At 38.4% G+C, this 27,806-nt stretch overlaps 1 protein-coding gene across 3 annotated transcripts in view; it reads left to right on the top strand.

The window, feature by feature from the left end:
* The window catches only part of LOC139444290 (serine/threonine-protein kinase MRCK alpha-like), a 52,755-nt gene that overhangs the window by 3,349 nt on the left and 21,600 nt on the right, over nt 1-27,806 (top strand). For all 3 annotated transcript variants that reach the window (XM_071225224.1, XM_071225222.1, XM_071225223.1), the window contains exons 2-19: nt 6,517-6,608; nt 11,050-11,133; nt 14,665-14,760; nt 15,997-16,296; nt 17,745-17,888; nt 18,348-18,513; nt 19,379-19,461; nt 20,382-20,461; nt 20,693-20,832; nt 21,796-21,930; nt 22,289-22,404; nt 22,570-22,676; nt 23,390-23,525; nt 23,998-24,170; nt 24,730-25,021; nt 25,850-25,974; nt 26,774-26,879; nt 27,364-27,518. In XM_071225224.1, coding sequence (XP_071081325.1) covers nt 6,517-6,608; nt 11,050-11,133; nt 14,665-14,760; nt 15,997-16,296; nt 17,745-17,888; nt 18,348-18,513; nt 19,379-19,461; nt 20,382-20,461; nt 20,693-20,832; nt 21,796-21,930; nt 22,289-22,404; nt 22,570-22,676; nt 23,390-23,525; nt 23,998-24,170; nt 24,730-25,021; nt 25,850-25,974; nt 26,774-26,879; nt 27,364-27,518 — 2,530 coding nt within the window. The remainder of the gene's footprint in view (nt 1-6,516; nt 6,609-11,049; nt 11,134-14,664; nt 14,761-15,996; nt 16,297-17,744; nt 17,889-18,347; nt 18,514-19,378; nt 19,462-20,381; nt 20,462-20,692; nt 20,833-21,795; nt 21,931-22,288; nt 22,405-22,569; nt 22,677-23,389; nt 23,526-23,997; nt 24,171-24,729; nt 25,022-25,849; nt 25,975-26,773; nt 26,880-27,363; nt 27,519-27,806) is intronic.

Genomic DNA, 27,806 nt, shown 5'->3' with positions numbered 1-27,806 from the left:
CCTGCCAAGGGCATTTAGTTTGGAATCCAAGATACATCCCTTCTAATCCATGATTGCATTGAATTCAGTGCTAAAATACCTCTGAATTTAAGAAAATAAGAGCTTTAAAAAATTCTCGTTTTGGACAAAAAGACATTTTTTCCAATTTGCCTGCAAAGGGATTGTAGTTTGGAATCTTAGATAAATCCCTGCTAATCCCACCAAAGTCACAGTTCAGACTAACAGGGTTTCATCAAGATAAGATACCTACAGTCATGCATTTTCAAGTCAAAAGATATATTTTACAAACATGATTTTGAGGTCCATTTATCTGCAAGTGCAACACAGTGTTAGCAGTGTGTAGATAGACAATATTGCCGACAATGCTATATTGCTAGTTTCGAAATAGACATAAGACATGGTATGACATCGAAGTACAACTGCAAGTGTTGCGTTCCACATGCTCATTTGACCACCGCAGATGAACACAGCAGCAGTAGACGATAGGATGGATGGTTGTTATAGTTCAGTTTTCCTGTTTACCGGTTATTACCAGTTATTCACCGGTTTAATTAGGCTTGGACCGGTAATTAAAGTCACATTTTTTTTTAAGTGCAAGGAAATAACTTTTCGCATTTCTTCGAGGTTAAATATCTATTTGTAGTGATTTGGTATCAAACCAAAGTTAGATATTCTGGAAAAGGAAGGAGAAAATTGTGACTGAACTTTGTGTGAATGACATGTAGATTGAACTGAATTACTTCAGGGATGACATCATTGAATATGTCAGCCATCAGCATACACTGCATTGAACATGATGTTGAAAGAATTAAAACCAGGTAATTTACATGCCTTTCTTATTTGTTCAAAGTGGGGACTGACAAAAATTGGGTGGGTGGGGACTGGTAATGTTTAGAGTTACCTGTCCTCAAAGTTAGTAGTGGTTGTTTATTGACTGTACAGAAAAAAACATTGGATTATTTAATCCTTATGTTTTGAGTACTGGTAAATTATACTTGGCTAAAAGATGGCTAACCAAATGAGGTTAAAAGTATTTGCTAGGCACACAGTAGACCATGGTTTGATGTGTGAAGACATTTCATGGTAAATACTGTTATCACTCTCACATTGGTACATCTTATGATTGTTATCTGAAGAAACCCTGTTCACCAGGAAATCCTGTTTTCTGCATGTTTGTGGTGATTACTTAGTGATTGTCTACTAATGTATGTTTGAAATTAAGGTTGAAAGTCAGTAGGGTTGGCGTATTGGCACATAAATCATATAGCAATGAATGTATCACAATATGGAGAGCTGTATTGCGATACATATTGCAATACGTATAGGGACACAAAAGATAAATACTTGTAGTGTTCTAATGGTGTTTCTTCATTGAAAAATCCAGGCTCTGAGTGCAAGGTGGGTATTTGGTAGTATGGATAAGCGACACTACCGATCATATCATCCATTTTGAATGTCATGTAAACAGCGTGAAGCAATGCTAATTACATAGTTCTGATTGGAACCCAGTCCATCTAAATGCCTCAACTCGGCTCAAGATAGTAGATATGATTTATATAATTATATAGGAATTTTTCTGTGACTCTATTGGAAAATATCAATATGCAAGGGTTGTGTCACGATATGTGTGGTGATGGCTGTATTGCATTATACCCCTAAAAGTCGGGGTCTTCTTTTTTCATGACGCTAATTATGAATTCAATAGGTTATTATTTAGAGTGTGTCTAGATTCAAATAATATAGCAGCAAATTTCAGGGACTGTTCATTGAATACTGCATATGTAATGAGTAGATTTAACAACAAATTTGTATATAGCCAGCCTGGCTTGCTCCTTTCAAACGTTACTGGCCCTTTTCCAAACTAACAGGCCCACAACTAAGTGATGGAGGCTCCGAAGTGGCCGGACCTGAGGTCACACAGCGACTGAGTTACCAGGGGGACTATGAAAATTTTAGAACTCCTCATCCCTAAAAAGTCTTTTCCTGCACTCTGAGATTAAATCTTGGCTTCCATTGCCTCATTTTGCGGCGCTTTATGAACAAATAAAGATGTTGTTGTACACAACATTGCAGAATGGCCGCCATTTGTGTCATTCTACCTAGATGATTGACATGTATCTTTCTTTGAGTTAACCATTCACACCACCTGATCCCTCCCTTAAATATTTCCATATGACATATATTAGATATGACATGGTTCACAAGCAGTTGAAAAAATGAGATGTACACAGAGAAGGGGGGTGAAATTTTGAGTAGCCAGACGGGCCATCCACTATACTTTTCAGCAAGCCTTTTGTAATTTTATCTGGCCACAGGCCTATGGGCCAACAGTTAAACCAACCCCTGATGTAATAATAACTACATATGGATTTGACAAGTTGTCAGCAAATATTGGTAAACATTTCCATTTCTTGCACTGAATATGTTACAGCTAGACATCGATTAGTGTGTTGATTAAACCTTGAATGTAAGAAAAAAAAGAACCCTATGGCTTTTCTCAGTTTTGGAAAGAAGGTATTTTTCCCAATTAGCTTGCCACACACAAACTTGGATTACATTCCTAGATAAATCTTGGAGACATTACTTCCTATCTGTGATTTGTTAATCTAGACATGTGCTGATCTCTATAAGTTATGCGATCAGTCGTCTGTATTAACTAGTTTTCACCGTTTTCTATCCCTGGATAATTGCTGAAGTTTTGCAAACTACATGGAAAACAGGTGTGAATAATAGTATACTCGAATCGCAACTAGAACTTAGCAACAATATATGGTCATTAAATGACTGCTCAATAGCATTTAGTCAAGATTTAGAGATTAGATACGTCTTGTTAATCTCTGAAATCACTTGAAACTTAAGAGCTTGTTGAATCAGTTTCAAATCAATTTCAAAAATGGTTTTGGTAGCAGGCAGATAGATTATAGCTCTTCTATTAGTAGACTGTTCAGTATTCTTTATTTGATGTAGGGGCGGTTGGGTAGCCTAGTGGTTAAAGCGTTCGCTCGTCACGCCGAAAACCCGGGTTCGATTCCCGACATGGGTACAATGTGTGAAGCCCATTTCTGGTGTCCCCCGCCGTGATATTGCTGGAATATTGCTAAAAGTGGCGTAAAACCATACTCACTCACTCACTCACTTTATTTGATGTTTTTCAAGTAATGACAGGTTGTTAATAGCCGTTTGGAAACTGGATATGGATGAATTTATTCGTAAAGTTAACTACTCATCAACTGATTTCTGTTGGTAGAACAAAATTTATCATAATGAAACAGACCGCCTCCTTGGGCTAGTGGTAGAGCTTAAGGCCGGAGAGCAGAAGGTCGGGGGTTCGATCCCCAGTCATACCAAAAGATTTTAAAAGATGGTACTTGTTGCCCAGTCTGGCGCTGTCTTGCAAAAGAAACAAGGACTGGTTGGCTCGGAGTTGGTATACTATGTCTGAGTAGGGTATTCATGTTAAGCTGTGGCATAGTATTTCTGTGGGCTAGCACTATTAAATCGGCATTAGTCAGGACCAGGAGAAGCAGCCCCACACAAGCATGCATGCATGTTACGATACAAGTGCAATAACCGTGAACACAACATTAAACCACATTTCACCTCACCTCACCATCTCGAATCATGATAGCTTAGTTGGAAAGATTCTAAAATTTATTTTTGTTAAGATTTTTCCATATATCAGTGTATATTACATCTTATGTTTTGGTGATGACACGGGGCGGTCGGGTAGCCTAGTGGTTAAAGCGTTCGCTCGTCACCAGAAGACCCGGATTCGATTCCTGACATGGGTACAATGTGTGAAGCCCATTTCTGATGTCCCCCGCTGTGATATTGCTGGAATATTGCTAAAAGGGCGTAAAACCATACTCGCTGGTGATGACAACAAACTATTAGCTATGATCAATCATTCATCAAACTTTAGTCCTGTGCATCATAATGATTGATAAATTATTTAGCATTTCTGGACAGTATTGCTTACCATGCTTACTAGTGTTCAATCGAACAAGGAAATGCAGGATATTTTTTTTTAAGCATGATGTGTACAACTGATCCTTGTTTGACAATCATGTTTTGATATTCGTAAAAGATATTGCTGACAAAACATCCAACCAGTGATATGATGTTCAGCATTAAAGACTAAGTATTAATTTCTTTAATGAGAGTAGAAGGGTTATATCGATTTTGTTTAATGTTTAGGCCTATCTTATCACTCACAAAGTCTTTTGTATTATGACACCCTTCAGAAGATTGTGGATGGCCGTCTCCAATTAAATTTTCATTAGGTTCGTAAAAAATTAATATGTACGTTTCTTTTCAAGGGTATTGTTAATAATGTCTAGCAAGGAAGAGGCTGGGATCCTCAGGAAGTCAGCAAATGTTTTTTGTCCCACATGTGAACAACTGGTAGAAGCATGCTAATTAGCCTTTTAAAGAGCCAGGAAATAAGGCTCAAAATAGCCTGGACAGGTGGACTTCTTATAACAAGAATGTAGGTTTAGAGAGGCAAGGAGATAAAACAAGCTCAGCCTTTGTCTTTCAGGCCTGTGTTGGTTGTGGAGTATGTTCTTCTTGTTTGGGGATAAAGGTGAAACATTTAAAACAAGTGGAATACGGTAGATTCTTGATCAATGGTAATTTCACTGATTTTCATTAGACCCGCTACTGATGTCTTCCCCATTAGTAAGGTTACAGGTTGTAAAAAAACCTAAGATAATTAGGAAGTTCTCGCTGGAAGAATTTTTTGATACTGAGTCATTGAAAAAACTGAAGTTGTGTTTAAATTTATTGAAGGATGGATCAAATTGCTGATGAGTAAGTCAGGGTTGTCATGGAGGATGTATTTTTACGTGCCGGTACATCGATAAAATGTGTTCGTGTACAATTTGTTTTAATGATGGGGAAATGTTCGTCTTACTGTTGTGTTGAAGAGTTGACACAGTCCTTCACTTCTGTTCATGTCATTTGTATCAGTTTTAACACCCCAGTAGGTCCATTAAAACTGTTAAATACAAAACCAAGACATGCAATTAGATTGGTTTCATTTGAGTGATGAACCCTTTTGTTGACAGGTAAATTAGGCATCTGTGCATGTGTGTGATTGGGTGGTTCAGATACTCATCTTTCCCTCACAGTATCCATTACTGGTTGTAGATCACATGCAGATGCATTTTGGGTAATTCTATCTCTGTCATTGTCTATTTGTTTCCTGGTCTTTTTTTGTTAGGGCGTATATCAAGATTACCAGGATGCTGAATATCTTATTACTGTAATGAGAGTGCTACTAATTCATTGTACTTTGTTTACACCTTTATTTTGGTTGTATTTAAAGTTATAGTTAAGCAGTCTGGAACTTGGGCACTTGTCTGAAGCCCAATTCTAGTTAAATTATGTTCAGTCAAATTTGATCATCATCATCATCATCATCATCATCATCATCATCACAACAAGGGGTGTAATTGATTGGGAAGTTTAGTATCCAGTGTTAGAAATTAAGGGTGGTCCAAAGGATCTTGAGGTCCTGTATGGTATTTGAATCTAGTTAACCCCTTAAGCTTTAACTTTTAAAATTAGGGTTATGACAAGGACCCCTTGCACTTGCAATGTTTTCCATGACACAGAAAGGTGTATCCAGAATGCACAAATGTATTGAATGGAGGCAGAACAATAATATATAGAATCCCTAGGGACGCACAATTATAGTCATTGTACCCAATTCATGACAAGAAATATAACGCAGGCCCTGAAATTATAGTAATTATCAAATTTCACTGGACAGTACACTACACCACTTCAATTCTTTACCGGACCCTCCTATTTCCAGACAATCCAGTGATTGACATCATGATCATCAAGCTTCGCAATTGGGATACGATGATATTCATAGCCTCTTATGACAAGAAGTCGCCTTTTACGGCAAGCATTGGTTACTGAAGACCTATTCTAACGGGTCAATGAACCAATACTTAGATTGAGCTGTGGACTAGTCAAATTATTCTCATGGTGCAGCTCCTTGATGATCAATTTTAAAAATATATCCCATCAAAAATATAACCATTATAAGATGAACTAATAGTAATATGTTTAAACTAAAGGTCTATAGTGGGCATGTGTTTGATATCAAAATTGTTAACGAGCAAGACAAGCATGGTTGGTAGATCAATCGGAATCCCCTCCTGTGTTTCGTACAATATTCAGTTTGAACTGCTTCATAAATCTTCTTTCCCCTCTCTCTCTTCCACCCCCAAAATAGGATTTTCAGGTGAAGGTCCTAAGTATCCCATTCTTGTCATTGGAGCATACAGCCTTACTTTAAATAAGGAATGGTGTTTTAGATGTTTGACTTGTCTGGTTGTGTGTCATCGTTCCCCATACATTGAGTTATTACACACACTATCCACCACTGGTTTGGCTGGTCCAGGTTCCAATATTTACTATCTGCACTGTGACAATTTGGATAACAAAATGGTTTAAAACTTATAAGTTGTTGAAAGTCAAATGTTTCTTTTTTTATTTTAGCAAAACCAATAGTCAGCAAAATCAAGACATGTCGACTCCACCGAGACGACTTCGAAACCCTGAAGATCATCGGGAGGGGTGCTTTTGGAGAGGTAAGGATGTTACCATCAACATACACTTCCATGTATTTTTAACATCAGTGTTTCTTTAGGCACTAGATGTTATCATAGTTATCTTCACTTTCAGAATGAAAGATGTGCAATCTAGCTTAAAATTATAGGCTTTAGTTGTGAAAGGGATGAGCACAAGTGATGACCTGAGGATGTCGCCCATTAAATAACCAGAAACGTCACTAGCTTGATAATTAAGCAGCCCCTTTTTGACTGCAACAGCTTTACTTTTTTCCTATCAGCCCAGTACTGTCACTCAGTACTTGTTGGGGTGGTCTGGTAGCCTAGTAGTTAAAGCATTGGCTCGTCATGCCGAAGACCTGTGGTTGATTCCCAATATTGATACAATGCGTGAAGCCCATTTCTGTTGCCCCCCCCTGTGATATTGCCGGAATATTGCTAAAAGCAGCATAAAACCATACTCACTCCCTCGCTCAGTACTTGTTAGTAAGCTTATTCTTCATACACCCGTTACACATGCATGACCCTTTGAAATTTGTGCTGTGCTAAAGTCAAGGTCAATGATTTGTCAAATAAAGCTGGTCACTTTGTTTAACACCTGGAGTATTTTTTATGCAGTTTGACCAAACTTGGCATTCATGTCATGATTCTATCTATATGTCTGGAGGTCAAGGTCACTTTAGGATTAACAAATTTGAAAAACAAAATATATCTGACCAATCATTGAATAATGGTTTTAAGTTCTGATAATATAGCTCCTTTGCTGAAAAGTTACTGTTGTCCAGCAGGTTGATTCATTTACTCTGTTTTGTCTTGCCATTACCTGTCAATTGTGGCCTTGTGAAATGCAGAGTGAAATCTAACTATTGAGAAGAATATTTAAACCTTAACCGACACTACATGTATGTGAGAGACATATCTTCTATCAAACATTTCACTGAACGAATGTGATGACCAAGATGAAATGTTTGATGTTATATTGTGATATTTGTATAGGAAGTATGGTATGATATGTGTGATGCTGGAGGAAAACAGATGCACTTCCTTGTCTGTGTGTGGATCAGGAAATTACTTTGTCTCTAATACTGAAACTGAAACACACAGGTCAAGTCAGGTGTCAGATTCAATTGTTAACTTCTTCAGTGATCCCTTGCTACAACATTACATTGGGGGTCCAAATAATTGATGAGCGTTATAGATGATCAGTGGTTTAGCCGAGGTGTAGTTGAAGGGTGTGGATGACGAACACAGCAGTACATGCTTGCTTTGCCTACTGAACATGATCTACACTGCACATTTCAGAGTTTGAAAAAGATTCGAAATATGTAGTTGTTTATGATTCATAATGTAAAAAAAAGATCTATTGCATGTTTAGCTCAGAAAAACACACAGAATCCCTTCAGCGGATTCTGGTGAACGAACAGGTATAAAAAACTTGGTCAATAAAAAATGAAAAGACTGAGGTAAAATATCAGTAGACATGATGATTTACCATTTAAATTGTATTTCTTGTTCTGCTAGTCATTGTTTTATATACAGAGATTAAGATTACAGTGTGTATTGTCTCGTAAACTAAGCCGGAAACAGCAGTCAGCTGTTTACATGTTTTCTCCCAATCTGCTGGTGATTAGGTTAAAAGATACCCAATAATGTTATTATCGATCACAAAAACTTTGTTGACATGTAACAGTCAAACTACAACCAATAATACTTTTTACGAGTCAAAGTTTGGCATTTATGATATGTGTGCCCATTTTCTGTCAACAAAAGTTCATTTCAAGGAGTCAGTAGTGGTAATCTGACTGGTTGCTGTAAATAATGAGTTGTGCGATCTACCCATCTCTTCACAGTTTCACTGAAATTATTGTAAACAATATTGAAGGAAATTTTGAATAAAATTAATAAAATATATGACAAACCTAAGTCCAAATATACAATGAACGTTTTTTTATAAACAGATAGTGTAAGAATAGGAAAAATTGCGAAGTTCAGTTCAGATATGTTGATTGGTATTCCCGGTGTTGCATGCTCGCAGTGATCAGCAGGTAATGTTTTTCGCAATGGGAAAAAACATATTGTGTCAGTGTAAACTTGAGTTTTGGGAGCCATACATTTCTGCATGTTATAGCTGAGTTAACGCTGTATTGATGGGCGCAATAGAGAGGGAACACTGTATGTAGATGGTGTACTGCAGTAAAAAAACTTAATTGAATATGTAGTACAATTTGGAATACTGAATAAAAATCAGAAGTGTAATAAAAGGTAACCAAATTTCCAAATTGGTAGCCTTGTGGTTGAAGTGTTCACTCGCTAGGCCAAAGGCCTAGGTTGGATTCCCCACCTTGTTGAAATGTGTTATTTTTGCTGTATTTGATTTCTAACTTAAAAAAATCGATTTCAATGAAGGTGGTCACCTCATGCATGCGTCTAATAGAGTGAAAGTCAGGGCAACTAAATTTTCTGAAAAGACATATTTTTTTTTACAGTGTACTAACAACAGAACCAACACATGTCATGAAGTATGAACAAAATCATGTACCAATACCAAAAGGAACTATATTATCTTGATGGTAATGTTATTTTAAAAGTAATTGTCAACCTCAACATGCTCAATAACACAGAATAACAACATATTGTAAGACTAGCTTGTAGTCAGATTCAGCGGTAGAAACTAACAGTTTCAGTCCACAAGTCCTTATAATGATAACATATATATGATATAGCAAAACCTTAAAAAATGGCAAATTTCTACTGGTCCTTAGGATACCTTTGCTTTTGGGCAGTTTGGCAAGGACTATAGGACTAGTGCCAATGTCTCCCCAAGACAGCTCATTCAATCTTGGGTCCTGGGGTTTACTACTTAAACCATTATTTCTTCATCAAGATCTTCTACATGAATCAGATTTTGTGAGGAGGAATTTCTGTTACCTAGCTTTTTGTGTGAAGTGGGAAGGGTTCCATTTTTCTAGACAGAATACACAGAAATTCATGTGTTTGGAAAAGGGGTAATTTATTTTCAGTTGGTCAGTTTCTTATAAGATCATATAAGAAGCAAGTGTATTTAACCCTGTATTCATCCTCATATTAGTAAAAATGTAAATCAGGGTTAGAAACTAACAGTTTTTTTCCACTATTCCTCATAATGATAACATATAGCAAAACCCTTAAAATAGGCCAATTTCTACTAGTCCTTAGGATACCTTTACTATTGGGCAGGTTGGTAAGGACTATAGGACTAGTGCCAATTTCTAACGCTGTAAATGAGAATCGTTTGGACTGCTTATCAACAATGAGGTTTGTAAGGTTAGCTTTGATTCTTGGGTCATTGTGGTGTTGGCTCGACATGCTGATGACCTGGCTTTGATTCCCCATATAGGTATAGTTTGGTGTCCCTGCTGTGGACCCATGAAGATTCCGTGGTAAAATAGGTCTTCAGCAACCCATGCTTGCCGTAAGGCGACTATGCTTGCCGTAAAAGGCGTCTAACGTGATCGGGTGGTCAGACTCGCTGACTTGGTTGATACATGTCATCGACCCCAATTGCGTGGATCAATGCTCATGATATTCACTGGATTGTCTGGTCCAGACTCGATTATTTACAGACCGCCGTCATATAGCTTGAATATTGCTGAGTGTGGCGTTAAACAACAAACCAACCAACCAACCAACCCTGCTGTGATATGGCTGGAATAACACCAATCAGAGCATGAAACCCAATTCACTCACTCACTCAATATGCTGTCTGACCCAGGGGTCCTTTACTTAGGCCATGGCACAGTTGAGATAGGTTCCTGGTGCCATGACAGCACACTAAAGAATCAGTTTTTTTTATTGAAATACTATCTGCAACAATATTTAATATGTGTTACATGAAAAAAACCAAGCAAATACAATAAGTATAAGTGCCAGCATATTTCTTTCTCTTAACATAAATACGGCCATTTTTATTCTCCCTGCTCATAACACACAACACATTTACTGGCTTTCATGTATAGGGAGGTGGCACTCAAGCAGACAACAATATGTCCGGACAGACAACCATTGCATTTTTTTCTTCTCCATTAACTGTCAAGGTGAAGAATGACAGTCCAGCAAAGGAAGACAATAGAATTCCAAGTTGGCAACTATTTTTCTGACAATGCTATGAATAATTTGAAAGGATCCTCAGAAAAGTAATTAGAGGGGGGATAAACTAATTTCTGAACATCCCAACATGGGGTTTCTCAAAGGTTACCACTCCACAATTGGATGCGATCAAAGGAGGGATTTTTTTATTTTTGCGACATATGCCAAAGGCATATTGATCTAAAGAGTTGTTCCAAAGGGCACACATAAAGTGCTCAATGACACGCTTGAAAAACAAGATGGCAATTATTAGAAATTATGTTTCTAGTCCTGTTTCCAAGGTTTATCTTACTTAAGATGAAGCAATGTCAATTAATATCTCTGTGCTTCTCCATAGGTGGCAGTGGTGAAGGAGAAGCAGACAGAGCAGGTTTATGCAATGAAGATCCTCAACAAGTGGGAGATGCTGAAGAGAGCGGAGGTAAGCAAAGTGTTCACTGGGACAATGTTGACAGCACCTCATATCATTGCAGCACTGTCAAACGTTCCTACATCTACATCCCCATGGGCAGTGACCCGTGAAAATCCAGGGTAGAATTGGTCTTCAGTAACCCATGCTTGCGATAAATGGTGACTATGCCTGTTGTTAGTGGCAACAAACATTCAGTTGATCCCCGTGGGCATTCTGAGTTGGAAGGTTACCCAGATACCTGCTCTGGACGTAAGTGGCGATGAAAGAGATCTAGGTGTTCAAACTCGGTGCATCATTAAACAACAAATAAACAAACAAACAAAATCAAGGAGGTTTGGCAAGAAAACAACTACAAATGTAGTCTCCCTTATCATTTAGCAGATTTACCTATTGGCAACAGTATAAATCAAATTCTTTGGAATTTCCAGTGCTTATATTGTTCATGTCCATTTCATACATCCTTGGGGCGGTCGGGTAGCCTAGTGGTTAAAGCGTTCGCTCGTCACGCCGAAGAACCCGGGTTCGATTCCCGACAAGGGTACAATGTGTGAAGCCCATTTCTTTTGTCCCCCGCCGTGATATTGCTGGAATATTGCTTAAAGCAGCGTAAAACCATACTCACTCACTCATACGTCCTTGATTTTGTTTTAAGAACAAATTTAATTTATTAAGTTGTTAAGAGTTGAAACAGTATTTTTGAGATTGTGATCTAAATCAAGTGATTTTCAAGTGGGTAATCAAAAGGCTTTCAAATCATTGATGTTCATTGATTTATGTTTCACAAAAAAAGAAGCAAAATTGAAACTAGATGACTAGCCAAATACAGAAAGTTCTGCCTGAGAGACATTGGCAAGGATAAGCTGTAGAACATGGAAGTTCCATGGCCGAAAAAACTGAAGGAATGCACACATTCTGTCTGCATCACAATGTAGGAGCTTCTGTAAATGTCACTGGGTACATAGTAGGTCAGTAGCAGAGTATGCCTGCCAGGTATGCCTCACTGTCTCACTTCACGTACACTGTCAGAAACTATTCTGGGTGTGTGTATTAACAGTAGTCCTTTCATGGAAATTGAAGTGTCGATGTTTGGATACAGTGTGTTGCTAAATAGTGTATTGATAGACATCAATACACATTATAATGATAGTATTTTTACATCCTGAAAGTATCAATCAATCTTTATATTTCAAGACCCACAGTGGTACAAGACATCAAAATACAGTGTACTATTAACATAATTCTGATGTGACTAGAATGGTTACGATTTACAACATAATCAAAGAATTTTCAAATGTGCTTAATGTGTACATAAACAATCTGGATATGTTGTGATAAATGTTAAGGTTCCTTCATCTTTTGACAACATAAACTATATATCAATGATAGCTTATTGGTATAACCTAAGTACACTAGTCATGGATGGATGACTTATTGTGATTCTCTTTGTTGTTTAACGCCGCTCTCCGCAATATTCCAGCTATATGATGGTGGTCTGTAAAAATCGAGTCCGGACCAGACAATCCAGTGATTGATATCATGAGCATCGATCTACGCATTTAGGATACGGTGACATGCATCAACCAACTCAGCAAGTCTGACCACCTATTCCTTTTAGTCGCCTTTTACATGGGTTGCTGAAGACCTATTCTAACGCGAATCTTCACAGGTCTATATTGATTCTGAAATTTCTAATCAGTGATCTTAATTAGCAAGTTAGTATTCAAGTTATTGTCTTCCTTGATCAAAGTAGAGGCTGAACTGGAGTGCAGTGTGCTTGTGTGGAGTGTCCAGTGTCCCTTTCAGCTGATGTTATTGTCTCTCCATTTATGAGACTTATCAGTATCTGGAGATGAATTGTCAGCTTGTCCTATGCCGTGTGTGTTGCTGATTATGGGCTTAGCAACTAGTACATATTGACTTGGTCCAGTAAGTGTAGTTAAGCGTCAGAGAACATATATATTTCTTTTAGACAAGCTTATGCTTTAAAAAATCAACACTTGTTGATTACCTTGGTTTAACAGGAATGGTTGTTCAGTGTCTTAGCAGAGAGAAAGTGATGAAAAGAAAGCGAGTAAGACAATTTAAGCTTGATGAAGATGTGAAAAATATAGACAGGCTTTTATGTCCAGAGGTTTGCCTAAAAATTCAAACATTCTTCGTGAAATTTATTAATTAATTTGTGTTTGAAAAGTGACACTTTCTTAATATGCATTATGTATATTGTCATTTTTATTGCCTCAGTAGCCAAGTCGGTTTGTCCAATGTTAAACGTAATCTTAGCGCCAGTAGAGTAGTATTTGTCAGGCTTTTAAGTGGGTGTTGATTTATGTTATCACTATTCAGGCAGGTAAATGTTTTAGGTTACATTGCCTCCCTGTACACATGGTACAGCGTGTCATTGTGTAGTATTGCTGGACTCTTACTTATTGCTCCAGAATCCGTAGTTATATGTCGTTTAATATTGTTAAATATTGTTAGTTTGTGTGTCCATTAATCTACCCAGCTATATTATCTTCATAAATCATAACCACCAGGCAAATGTATTCCTGGTATATTGTAAATCACTTAATGTAGATTACCACAATTGTAATCGTAGAATATGTGTGCGTTTAATCTGGCTGAACTTGTCAATGATCGCCATCAGCTGAGGGGATGATGTAAATCCGGCTGGGGCCCATGCAGGTAGTTAAGGTACTGTAAGTCCCCATGGACCCCAGCATGGTGATCTACCTTCAGCTGCTGGCGATCTATAGCCTTTTTTTATATTGTACTGTTTGTTTTAGTGATATCTTTTCATGGTTGTATGCTAGTTTTAAACATTAATCTGTGATATTCTAGTAATTTTACTGTCCCTCGATGACAGGTTTTATTTGGTTCAAATTATTAAAAATGTTTAAACTTCTCATCACGATATAGCTGAAATATTGCTGATGTGACGTAAAGCATTAACTCACTCACTCACACTAATGTAGATCACCATCTATAATAAAAAAATTTGGAACAATTGCTCTGGATGTATGAAAATTAACATCGCATTCGCTTTGATTCCTTAAATTTGTTGTCCAGTCATTCCTTGGATTTGTTGTCCAATTACATACTGGGTGTCATGGATGAGGTGTCATTAAATTTTGGATATGTATGCATGTTCACAATGAGTCATTGGAAACAAAAAAATTCTGAAATAAGTAATGTCAAACTTTGTGATGAAGCAGTTGTGACATAGGAATATACAGTGATGAACTAACAGGCATAATCAGTATACCCATTGACCATGTTGACTGGTGATGTCCATACAAATACCTACAACAGGATAGTCCTGCGCCATGACTGTGGAATATATGTAATTTTATGAAAACAAAACCAATCTAGATTTATAGAATAACAAGTCTGGCCAGCTCTCTATTATTTTTAAAACAGCATCAGAATTGTTAGGGGGGAATTTTAGAAGAGAGTAATGTAATGTATAAAAAAAAACATTTCCTTGACTATATGCTGGTCTAACAACAGAACAATGTTTAATTATATGTTTCTGTATTTCAGACTGCTTGTTTCAAGGAGGAAAGGGATGTGTTGGTGTATGGAGATCGGAGATGGATAACAAACCTACACTACGCCTTCCAGGATGAGCATTATCTGGTAAGATGGGTGACCATCGTAGTTTGTGAGGGAGAGCGTACACTGATGATTAAATCTATTTATTTGATGATAATTTTTTTTGAAAATTATTTTGGGAGATATTAAAGCGTACGGTTTCAACGCAGCCATGATCCAGTCAAGTGAGAAGGTGCAAGGACTAGTAGCTTTCGGTTGGGTCATGGATAACCCTGTCCTAGTGTCATTGAAAATGCCAAGGTGAATCCTGGGACCGTGAGTTTTGATCACAGAGTCGCCCTGATGATGTTTCTTGGATTGTCACCACCATATATATATGTGCGAAAGGTCGCGAGGTGGTGCCAGGGTCGAGCCAAGAAATGTTGCCTAGATGTGGCAAGAGTAGAAACTAATCTTTCATATAGGCTAGTGGACATGCTTGACCGGGGAAGATGTCCCACATTAAGCTGACTTATTGTTACGTAACAGAATTATTATTCAAAGGGTCATTAAAGCCAACTCACTAACTCATTCATTTTTGGCAGCCTGAACATATAATAGAAGGCAAAGTAGTTGTCCAGTAATTCATAGATCTGTCTACACCGTTATAAGGGAATTGGTTGCTTCAACTTCCACAAACTAATGATAATACCCAGCCATGGTTTAGTTCCTCCTATTGATGCTCTCGGGATTCCAGGTCAGAATTGGTTGTTCCAAGAGTTGACAATAATGTGGCAGCCATAGAAATTGGCACAAATCCTATATTCCTTCCCAAACTGCCCAGTAGTTAAGGTTTCATAAGAACTGGTATAAATTTGCCATTTTTAAGGTTTTTACTGTATGGTGTTTTTTTTTATATTATAAAGACTAGTGGACTAAGAATGTTAGTCTCTATCACTGATATGGTGATTACAGTGAATGTCCAACCTAATTGTGTGTCATTTAACTCTTACCACAGGGCAGTCAGGTAGCCTAGTGGTTAAAGCGTTCGCTTGTCACGCCGAAGACCCGGGTTCGATTCCCGACATGGGTACAATGTGTGAAGCCCATTTCTGGTGTCCCCTGCCCTGATATTGCTGGAATTTTGCTAAAAGCAGCGTAAAATCAAACTCGCTCACTCACTAACTCTTAACTTTCAGATTATTGCTCACTGGCCTAGCCCAGACCATTATTCACAGACCCCCATGATATGTCTGAAATGTTGCTGACAGCTGCATAAAACAGCATTCACTTGCTATGAAGACTTGCTCCACTGTCTCACTACCTGCTTCTCTCTTGCAGTATCTTGTTATGGATTACTACTGTGGTGGAGATCTGCTCACGTTGCTCAGCAAGTTCGAGGACCGCCTGCCAGAAGACATGTCCAAGTTCTACATTGCTGAGATGGTCCTTGCTATAGACTCTCTTCACAAACTTCGTTATGTACATAGAGACATCAAACCCGACAATGTGCTTCTTGATAGAAGTGGTCATATAGTGCTAGCTGATTTTGGGTCATGTCTCAAACTGATGGCTGACGGAACGGTGCAGTCCTCAGTAGCTGTGGGAACACCGGATTACATCTCACCTGAAATCCTAAGAGTAAGTCACATATGTTTTTCTTTGTATCAAGTGGGGTCCTAGGGCATTTAAAGCAGGTACGCCACAATCTTTACCTTTATCATTAGCGTTATGACAAGGACCCTTTGACTATTCTGATTTATTATGAACATTGCTGTTTACAGTCAAGTCCCATTAATCCGACATGGTTGGTTGCATATAATTATGCCAGAATAACGAGTATGTCGGATAAACAAAATTAACTAGTGTTCATGTTCATGATAAAACATCGGACAACTACCTGATAGATAATGATATGAGCATGTAATAAAAACATGACAAATGAAATATTCATATTGTTATATTACCTTGTTAGCGGAATGTGTTTTCTAATCATGCAACCTCTAAAGCTTAACACAAAACTACGGTTGCGGGCTATATGACTGATTTAAAATACTTACAGCTGCTTTCTCAGTGGTTAATTTCAACTTCCTGTTAGTCAGTTGATCAAAGTTTGCAAGGTCGTTCAGACGTGACCTGTAATGGGATATCCACAGCGGTAGCGAGAACTTGTATCTGATTTTGATGAGATTAAGGTAATCTAAGCATGTTATTAATCCTGTTTTATTTATTTGAAACATTAATTGTTTATAGTGAAGTAAGTTTATCACTGCAGCCGTTGTAAAATGCAGCTACCAGCCGACTCGTCTCGCATCAAAATACGGGCTGTCACGGGCAGATGACCACTGAGTACGCGGATCACTGTGTCGGATTGACAAGACTGATTAATGAGTGATTTCGGTATTTCGTTTCAATTTGGGTGTCGGTTTCAAGGGTCCAAATAGCACTAATCAGTTCCAATCAATAGTGTCAGATAAAGCCGATTGTCGGATTAACGAGTGTCGGATTAACTAGACTTGACTGTACTCTCTATATGAAGTTAACTTCTGCATTGGATAGACCATTATTCACCAATATTTTGATCACATGTGAAACAGGTATTCGACAAATTGTTGAAATAAAACTTGCATTTGTTTTTACTTCCTGCTTAATGGCTTGTATCAGACAAGTTGGGTAATTTAAGCACTGATGGTAATTCAATCATGATCACCAAGGATGCCAAAGGTATATCATCTTCAATTCGCCCAAACATTGTGGAGGTGAAGGTATAGAGTAATGATGTGGTATTATCAATCTTTTGAAAAAAATATCCCCATGGGAATTTCAAGAGTAAGGTCCAAGTACCCTTTGCATGTTCTAAAAGCCGACTGAAATGTGTATTCGGTGGGTTACAGAGTGAAAAATGGCTCATAGGGGTCATAGTACCCATCCTGTGTGGATCGTTGCTTAGTCTCTCAAACACTGGTTTGCCTGGTCCAGAGTTGATTAGTTTCATTGCTGGATTTATGCTGACTTGAAAACAACATACTTTCTTTCACTCAGTTTGGAAATGATGAAATTATCTGTATGGTATGTGTGTTTGTTTCCAGGCTATGGAGGACGGTCATGGTAAATACGGCCCCGAGTGTGACTGGTGGTCTCTCGGTGTGTGTATGTACGAGATGTTGTATGGCGAGACACCTTTCTATGCTGAATCCCTGGTGGAAACATACGGCAAGATTATGAACCATCAAGTAAGTATTTCAGATTAACGATAGTAATATGGAAGAATTGTGTGTTCTTGAACTTCTTTTGAGTAGTATATTTGCTTGTGAAGGCGATGGTAGGGCTTGATTTAAGGAACTTGATTTAACTTGCACCAGGTGCCCAAGCAAGGGTCTCTCAGACACTAATTTGAATGTATTCTTACATGCTCTTTGTGTATATAGACATAAATATTAGGTTGTACTTATCAGTAATAGGTTGCACTGGTGCGTGTTATGTATAGATAGATCGATCCCTGGATAGAAGTTTAGCAGTCCACATATTTAATGCCGAAGTATATATTTACTCTTTTTTATTGCTTTTAATCGTAACAATAACATTTATTCATGCTTCTCTGTCACATTTGTTAAATCAAAATTAGAGAGACCAGAGATGCAAGTCCTATCTGTGCGAAGGCTTTATGGTGTAATCATTTCTGTTCCCATCAGACAAGGTTTGAGTTCCCGACAGATGTAGACGATGTGTCTCAAGAAGCCAAGGATCTCATCAGGCAGCTCATCTGTGGTGCTGACAAGAGATTCGGCAAAGGAGGACTTGATGACTTCAGAAATCATAACTGGTTCAGTGGCATTGACTGGAACAACATTAGAGACAGTAAGTAGCATGACCATTTGTTGACATCCAATGTGTAAATAACAATGCTTACATTAATTAAGATTTACCTTTTAGTAGCGCTCCAGAGCTTTTGAAATTGTCATTGATAATTAGTCGAGAAACTATTTTTTTTCCGTCAGAGACTAGAAAATATTCCAACAGTTATTCATGTTATATACTCAACATTTGATGAGGATACTGAGATACTTTATTCTGACAACAATACCTTATTAAGCTGTATATTTATTAGAGCTGATTCACTCTCATACTTGGTGAATCAAACCGTATCCCTTCATGAATTGAATTGGTTATTCGTGGTCACTAGAATCGAATATTTACACACAAAATTTAAAAGAGTGTTTTTTACTTGAAGTTGTCCGTTATTTATCAAAGCGAGATATTTAAATGGAATATATACAAGCCATGCAGTAGTCTGGTGTGTCGGTCATCTACAACACCTGGTTAAACGGCTGATTGTCCATAACGTACATCAATTATTTGGTCCGCAAAGGTAGCGTTGTAGGGAGCAATCATTGTATCTTTCATTGAATATAATAAATAATACATCAACTGCTGACTTGTTGTATTCGTGAATAAATATTGGTATTCGATACCCTATATTCGGGATTCATTTCGTATTGGCCTCATAGTGTATTCGTTACAGCCCTAGTAGCTTCACATGCTTCAGGTTTATGGCAAAGTTTGAATATTATGACAACATATCTGAGCAATCAGTCCCATTCAGACCATGCCTAGATGCTCCCTATCAAATGCTTAGTTGAGTAGTATGTATTCTGCTTCTATTATCACTCTGTAAGAACCCTTCTCATTTGTATGGATATTAAGGTCCAATGTCTGTTCACAGTGGAGGCCCCTTACAAGCCTGAAGTCTCGAGTCCTACTGACACTTCCAACTTTGATGTAGACGACACAGATTTTCGACATACAGTAAGTTCAGTTTACACATTTCTGTAGACAATCTGTATGACAGGGATTTAATGTGTTATTCCACTGTAAGTTGATCATGTATCAGCTGGCTCATCGGCTCACCCAGTTCATAGGATAGCAAGGCCTTTATGATTTTTGATGGCCCCAGTCCACAGGACCACTCACAGAGTCCATCCCTTGAAGTTTGAATGTGGATGACTAATACCATAGAAGGCACATTACACATTGGATGGATTAAGTAGCTTCATGTATCACTGAACACAGGACATTTGTTTGTTTTAATGTGGTCCAGTTAATGGCAATCGTGTGTTAGTTGCCAGGTGCAAGGTATATCTGTCTAGTTCCTTTATTCGACCCCTATGAGTATGTCATGCCTACAATTGTAAGAGCTGGCCAGTAAGGTTCAGGGCCCACTTGCACAAAGCGATCTTAGCGCTACGACGATTGTAACTGCCGTTCTTTAACATAGACTTAAGATCGCTTTGTGCAAGTGGGCCCAGGGCCCTGTTCCATGAAGGGATCTTAGTGCTGTTACTGTCTTAATACTATATAAGATTATGGAAGTCATCTTAAAGCTGAGATCGCTTTGTAGAACGGCACCCTGGTGGATATGTGTATTGGGATTGTGTATATGGTAATTGTATGTCATAGTGCACCATAAATGTGAATCAATACTCCTTCTTTGAGTCACTAGTTTGCAAAGCCCAACCTGATTATTACAGGGTTCTGTGATACAGCTAGAATATTGCAGACTCGGGCATTGAACCATATTTGCTCTCTCTCATTCGCTGAAGAGCATCGATAAACATGAAGATTCACTGAAGAACACAGTAAATGTCATGTGTTAGATGAGATTCCGACTGTTAAACATAAGCTGAGAGAAGATCATGCTAGTACATGGAACCCCCCTTTGTTTGCAGGACACAGTCCCACCAGCCACATACACAGCATTTAAAGGACACCACCTGCCTTTTATTGGTTTCTCATTTACACGCAATTCGTAAGTACCGATCTTCATCATGTTGCTTTTACCTACATGTTTCTGTATATAATCCTCCTTGCAATAATTGTTTATCTTAACAGTTGTTATGATAATGGTTGACTTAAATTTTCTCGAAGATGTGATAATGTCCCATTTAGTTTATTACATCAGCTAAGAGTTGAAAGTATGAAGGTTAAAAGAATCTAAAAACTGCCAGAATGATTTATTAATTATGTGTTATTTTTGCAGTAAACTGTCTGATGTGGCCTGTCTGTTTGATCCTGAGGGGAAGAATGGAGACACTGTGGACGGATCTTTAGTGGAAACCTATGAGAGAAAGATCAGGAACCTAGAAAAAGAAAACAAAGACTTAATGATGAAAATTCATGGTAGGTCATTTGCACACATTAGAAACCACCTGGTATAGTAATTTGTCATCTTTGACTTTATTTCTTCTTCTTATAATGGAGGGTTTTGGGGGTAGCTTAGTGGTTAACGTGTTGGCTCACCATGCCTTAGGCTTGAGTTTGATGCCCCATGTCGATACAATAAGTGACCACAATGTTCTGTGCCACCGACCATGATATGGCTGGAGATTGATGCAAGAAGAATCCTAAAACTCAACTCACTTGTATAATGAATTTGTTTGTCCTACAGCTATTTTAGAATTTATTTATTTAAACTTTTGTCCGACCTATAACTTGAAAACTACCGCATGGATTCTTTTCAAATTTAGGGAACAGTTTTCACAATAATAGAAGAGTTTTATTTTGATATGTGGATGTGGTATGTGAGAAAAAAGAATGTTTACATGTTTTGAAGTTATAATATTTTTTTACTTCAACATTTATGTGACCTATAACTTGAAAACTACTTCATGGATTCTTTTCCAATTAGTGGTACAGTTACTATACCAATAGGAGAGGTGCAGTGCAAAGTTTGATTTCGATAGATGGATTTTCTAAGAAAATATTTCTTTTTTTTCATGTTTTGAACTTCGAAATATTTTTATACCACCGAACTAAAAGGGTAAAGCTTGCTGATGATGCTCCAGTGCATCTCCAGTGCATCTTTGAATGCATTACTATGTTATATTATTGTGCTTTTTAAGAGAAACTGGCTCAAACGTTACGGCGCCAAGATATCTTCAATATCAAAATTGTTCTTCAGCTGATGTTGGAGTCGAGTTATTAGTGGGGGTGTTAGTGAGCCCTGCTCACTGTTTGAATTGTTTCAATAGCAATCAATGGTACTGATTATGTTTAGTTTTCCTGAATCTATTTACAGGGCTTTGTATATCACAGCACTAATATAGCATTCCACCACACATTGAAACTGTTTTCTACACACAGAAACAACTGCAACAATAAATGAGTTACGGACAACACAAGACATCAATGGTGTAGCAGCAGCAGCAGCTTCAGGGTCTGACGATGAAGTGCGGCAGCTGAAGGAAGAGGTGGCGGTTTTACACAGGGTTGTAGCAGGTGTGTTACCTTCGTTCAGTACTTTTTTAACCTGTGGCGATTCCGGATAAGAATAGGTCCCCAACAACCTATGCTGGTTGTGTGAGTTGACCAAATGGATTGGTGGTTCGGCTGAGTGACTTGGTTGATGGCGAGTCAGCGTACCCTGACGGCATGGATTGTTACATCCAATATCAATCACTGGATTGTCTGATCCAGTATCATTTACAGACTGCTGTCATAGAGTTGAATATTGCTGAATGTTGCGTTAAACAACAAACAAAGAAGTCACACATTCTATTTACCCAGTCCTAGAATCAACATGATTGTGTATGTGCAATTGAAATATGTCGGTTTAATAAGGAATCACTTTTTTCAGAATCCCAAGGCGAGGTCAGCCTTTTGGAACAAGATCTGAAGAAAATGTTTGATTCAAAGCAAGAACTTGATCGGAAATTAAAATTACTGGATGAAGAAAAAGCTGCATTTGAGAAGGTTTGTACATGAACAATTGCAGCACACTATAACCATGCCTCCAAAGTAGTAATTCATGTAGTGTATATCACATTGTTAGTGAAGTCAGTATCTCTCCATGTAGGTGGGAGACATTAGGAAAATGATCGCTGCGTATGATTGATTGTTTCATCCTTGTTATGTCAGGAATTGCAAGACTGGCGAGACAAGTACAAGACCCAAGGGAGAGAACTCAAGGATGCCTTGTCAAAACAGAAACTAGCCATGGAACAGTACACCAGTACCAACGATTCGTAAGTGATTTTTCAATGATTTACTGTTACGGGCAGCAGTTCAAAATTATACCTGTTATCAGAGCTTTTGAAAGGGTGAACATTATAACTGATTCTGCTTTCGGCTGCTTCAAGGGATCTGAATTGTGTCAGAGTAGACACAGGACATCTTTTCCTTTGTCAGATGTAGGAAGTAGCCTGTTTAGGCTTTATAAAGTTGAAAGAACCTGTGTTGATAAAAACGATTTATTGTTAAAGATGATTACAGTCCTGAAATTAAGGTTACATTGTGAGAAGCTAATTATGTTTGTCTGAAAACTCAACAAAGTATTGAAAATGGTATCATTAATTTTTATTTGAATAATAAACTCGATAATAATATTGAATGGGGTTGCCAGGGATCAATTCATTTAAGGAGAGATTACCTGGACCAGGGGCTAATGTCCACTTTTCATTAGTTTCATGATTTCCACATCACACTGGTCCCTGAGGAACAAATGATGGTTCTGTCATCTTTTTTGTCATGAAGGGAGTAACCAAAACATTCACATAGAGACATGAATTGTCTTAATGAGTTTGTATTATGTATATAGCTTTGAAATAAGTACTATCTGGATAAACATTTATAGACTGCATGGACCAGTAACTATTACATGACAAAGGCCTGAGGCTGTTGTTATTGCATGCCCAAGGTTGTTTTAAAAAAAAACTTTCACGTATGAATGTTGTTGCAGATTGTTGAAGGCACAGTCGAAGGTGAAGGAGTTGACGCGGGAGGCACGAAACAAGGAGGAGGAAACAGAAGATTACAAGTCCAAGCTGGATGGTATCCGGCTGGAGAAAAGGAGGCTGGAGAAACTCATCAGTGAGGTATGGATGTGTTTTTCTTTGTTGTTTAACTCTGCATTCATCAATATCCAGCTGTATGATGGTGCCCTGTAAATGGTAAATGATTGAATCTGGACTAGAGAAACCAGTGGTTGTGTGCAATGTCCAGTGCTGAGACTGAGTTGATCATGATACAAGCACAGGTTGATGGGAACCTTTTCTGACCCTCGAATCCCATGGGTTATGTGGACATCTATTTTGGACGCATCTCAACAATGAAACTATTTCCAACACAGGACATTTTTAAAGGATCTCCATAGATCTTGCATCTCTGTGAACAACTTCTAAATTACAATAAAAAGACAAAGAAATCTGTGAATCATATTCCATGAATATTTGTGACATTATTTTTCATGATATGTTCAGTTATCAAGTTACATGGAATTGTTGGTTTTGTGGGCTGCAAACAGCTTCTTAAACCTTAAAGCTTTTATTTATTTGCTGTCCTATTTAGGCTCAGAACCAGATCGATGAGGCTAAGTCTGAAGCTGGCAAGGAAAAACGGTTGAAAGAAAGAGCAGAGCAGTACGTTTCAGATTTGGAACAAGAGCTGGAAAAAATCAAGCGCAGACAGATGGGTCGGTCCAGCAGCTCCACAAACCTAGAACTAACACAGGAGATCACAAGGTAACTCTCTCAGAGATAACACTGAAGGGTCTGACATGATGCCAACCATTCTTACTTCAGACTGATGTACTCCGATATCTTATGACAAGTCAATCCTCCGAATCACCTCTCAAATCTATTTTTTGGTTTGACTCGAGACATTGTCTTGGATCTATTGTCCAGGTAATTCACACTTAGATATTTATCATGTGTTGTACCATTGAATGAGCCAATGTCTGGCCAACACACCAAGGCCAGCAGCATCTCCCATTTTCTTTCCTATTATTAAACGGGGACACGGGTGGCCCAGTCTAAGGCGACGCAATTCTCTGTTATGTTTCTAGGTTTTGTCCGCACCATACCTGTGCTCATGGGTTTCACCGAAGTGGTAAACATCTGAAACCTGCATCACTTCGGGCTTTCCCCCCACATTAAGCTGACTAGTCGTGATATAACTGGAATACTGTAAAAAACGGTGTTAAACACAACTCACTCACTCACTCATTTTGTTTAAGGCGTTAGTGAAATAAGCATTGAATATTCTTTTGTCTTTTATAATTGTGGTATCATATTGTTTCAGGTTGAAAGCTGAAGTAGAAAGAAAGGATGTTGAACGGGAAGAAGAACTGGCAAGAGCTTCCTCTAAATATTCTACAGAACTAAGTGACATAAAGTACCATTTGAAGGAATCTGAAGCTAAGCGGAGTGAGCTCCAGCATGATATGACTAGCCTGAAGTCCAAGGTGTCACAGCAACTAGTGGACGACTTGAAGGAACAGCTCCATAAGTCCAAGCAGCGGGCCGAGATGCATGAACAGAGGAGTAAGGCCTTCAGCAATGAGGTGGACAGACTGAAGGATGAGGTGCACTCGGTAAGACTTGTTGTTTGGTATGTCTCATTAGGTGAACATTCTCTGTGCTGTGTTTTCATTTGAAGGGACCGCCTCTGTGGTCTAGTGGTAGAGCATCCACCCGGAGAGCGGAAGGTCCAGGGTTCGATCCCCTATCTGGCGCTCAGCATTAAAGGGCTAAAACAAGGACTGGTCGGCTCTGAGTCAGTATACTGTGTCTGAGTGGGGTACTCATGTTAAACTGCGGCATGGTATCTCAGTGTGCTAGCACTATAAATCGGCATCAGTCCAGACACACACAGACGTGCATGCACATCGCTATATAAGTGCAATAATCTTGGATCCGTCATTAAACCCAATTTCACCTCACCTCATTTGAAGGCATGAGATTCTTGAACTTGATGGTCTATGCTACTGTACAATGGGATTTAAACATGAATATTAGGAGGGTACAACACTATAATCTGACTGTAATTTCATTCATTATTTCATTACATTGTGTAGTCCGCTCTCATATTCTTTCAGTTCTGTGGAAACTCTTTCCCAGTCTTGAAAACTTTACAGCTAACCTCAAACCCTACCTGTTTTCAAGTTGCAAATTTTTCTCTCTCCTCTTCTGTATTTTATCATACCAATTTCAAGGTATAATTTTGCATGAAATATTTTCATTATTCTTCGTTGTAGCTCTTCGAGCTGCCATTATCATCTGGATTAAGCACAATATAAATGTAGATTATTTTTGTTATAACAAGAGATTATTTACAGAAGCAAAGGACAATGTTATTTATGGAGTTTGTGATTCTTTCTATCTGTCCCACACGAATGATCAACACATTCCCTTGCTTTCAGTATCAAAATCGTATTGACAATCACATCCGGGAACGTTCTCAGCTGGAGGAAGAGATTCGGGACATCTATGACAAGCGGGAGTCCGTTGCGCAGTGGGAGGCACAGATCTCGGAGATCATCAAGTGGTAAGTGGCCTAGGGGTCAGCATAGGTCCATTAGCACTTGGTTTGATCGACCCGTGAAATACCGGGGTAGAATAGGTCTTCAGCAACCCATGCTTGCCGTAAAAGGCGACTATGCTTGTCGTAAAAGGCGACTAACAAGATCGAGTGGTCAGGCTCGCTGACTTGGTTGATGCATGTCATAGATCCCAATTTTGTGGATCGATGCTCATGATATTAATCACTGGATTGTCTGGTCCAGACTCGATTATTTACAGACTGCTGTCATATAGCTGGAATATTGCTGAGTGCGGCGTTAAACAACAAACCAACCAACCTGGTGTGATCAGATGGTCAGGCTTTTTGACTTGGTTGAATGTGTCATTGTTCCCTGATGTTGCTCATTATATTATCCACTGTTTTTTGTACCTATGCTTGATTGTTTACATGCTGCTATGAGACAGCTGGAATATTGCTGATTGCAGTATAAAATAACAAACGAAGTAACAACTATTGCTTGTGATGAGGTAGAGGGGAGTACAGTCTGCAATGCAGTAGCTCATGCTCTGAATTCAGAAGGCGTTTGAGTTATACTTTTTCTAGGTGCTGCTGCATGGTTTGTTTAGTTTAAATCAGATTACGAACATCTAATAAAACATTTATGAAAACACCAGATAATTTGTATTTTAAAGATTTTGATAAGAGTACCCTTTTTGTGAACAAAATAAATAACAGGATATCAGTGTGTAAGAATTGTAGACTGATGTTTATATTGATTGGAAGATTGAAACCTAATTTTGGAATTTCACTTTGTTTTGTAAAGGGTGAGTGATGAGAAAGATGCTCGTGGCTACCTCCAAGCATTGGCCACTAAGATGACAGAAGAACTGGAGAACTTGAAGGTGATGGGCGTGTCCGGTGATGACCCGGTGAGTTGTCTTCCTCACTTGTACTCTATGTAGTGGAGCCGTTTTGTGAATTTTTAGGTTCAGTTTTGAACTTTGTGATTAAAGCATGAAACGTGGAACAACTGTAGGTCATGACATTCCAGATATTTACAGATATGGGGCAACCCAAACAGATTTGGTGTCTTGGTTAATAGCATGTCATCATATCCCAAGTTTAGGGATGGATGCTCATGATGTCAATCACTGTATTGTCTGGTCCAGACTTGATCATTTACAGGCTGGAATATTTTGCTGTCCCATTGCTGGAAGATTTCTGAGTGCTGTATTAGGCAACAGACACAGTCCAGTGTTTGTAATTAGGCATGAAAGTCCAGGGTTACTTGTCATATCCATAATGTTGAAAGTAAGAGATTAAATGGGCCTGCAGAGCAAATCTGTGGGATCCCAAGACCCCTTAATTTTGAGCACTGCACTTGGCAAGTTCACAATTTGCTGTGTTTTTCAGTCCCGAGGCCAGCGATGGAGGAACCGAAGGTCACAACGACTGGACAAGATGGAGCTTCTCAACCTCCAGTCCAGCCTCCAGAGTGAGATCCAGGCCAAGACAATGATCAGTGAACAACTGACTCGCATCAAGGAGGAGAATGTGTCCAATGAGAAGTAGGCTTTGTTCCTTCCTGTTCCTTTAACATATCTACAGGTTCAATATCAGTGATTACAGTTTAAATGATAGTGTTTAGGAAACAGATGAAATTTACATTGAGGAGAGCAGTATTCCTACCCAGGGAAACTTCATTAACACAGAACTGTTGAAGAATTCATCCTGATTAATGATTCATGGGTAGGGAGTAATGTCCTGGTGATTTTTAGATGTTTTTTTGGTGTTTTTTTAAGTAATCATCCCAATAAACGAGACTAACAAGGTTCAACTGTGTCAAAATTTAAAAC

Source organism: Haliotis cracherodii, unplaced genomic scaffold (assembly GCF_022045235.1).
Source record: "Haliotis cracherodii isolate W230 unplaced genomic scaffold, xgHalCrac1.p SCAF_5, whole genome shotgun sequence".
In the NCBI taxonomy this organism is placed as follows: domain Eukaryota; kingdom Metazoa; phylum Mollusca; class Gastropoda; order Lepetellida; family Haliotidae; genus Haliotis; species Haliotis cracherodii.
The sequence above is the reverse complement of the archived record's forward strand: the minus strand, read 5'-3'. Positions and strand labels throughout refer to the sequence as shown.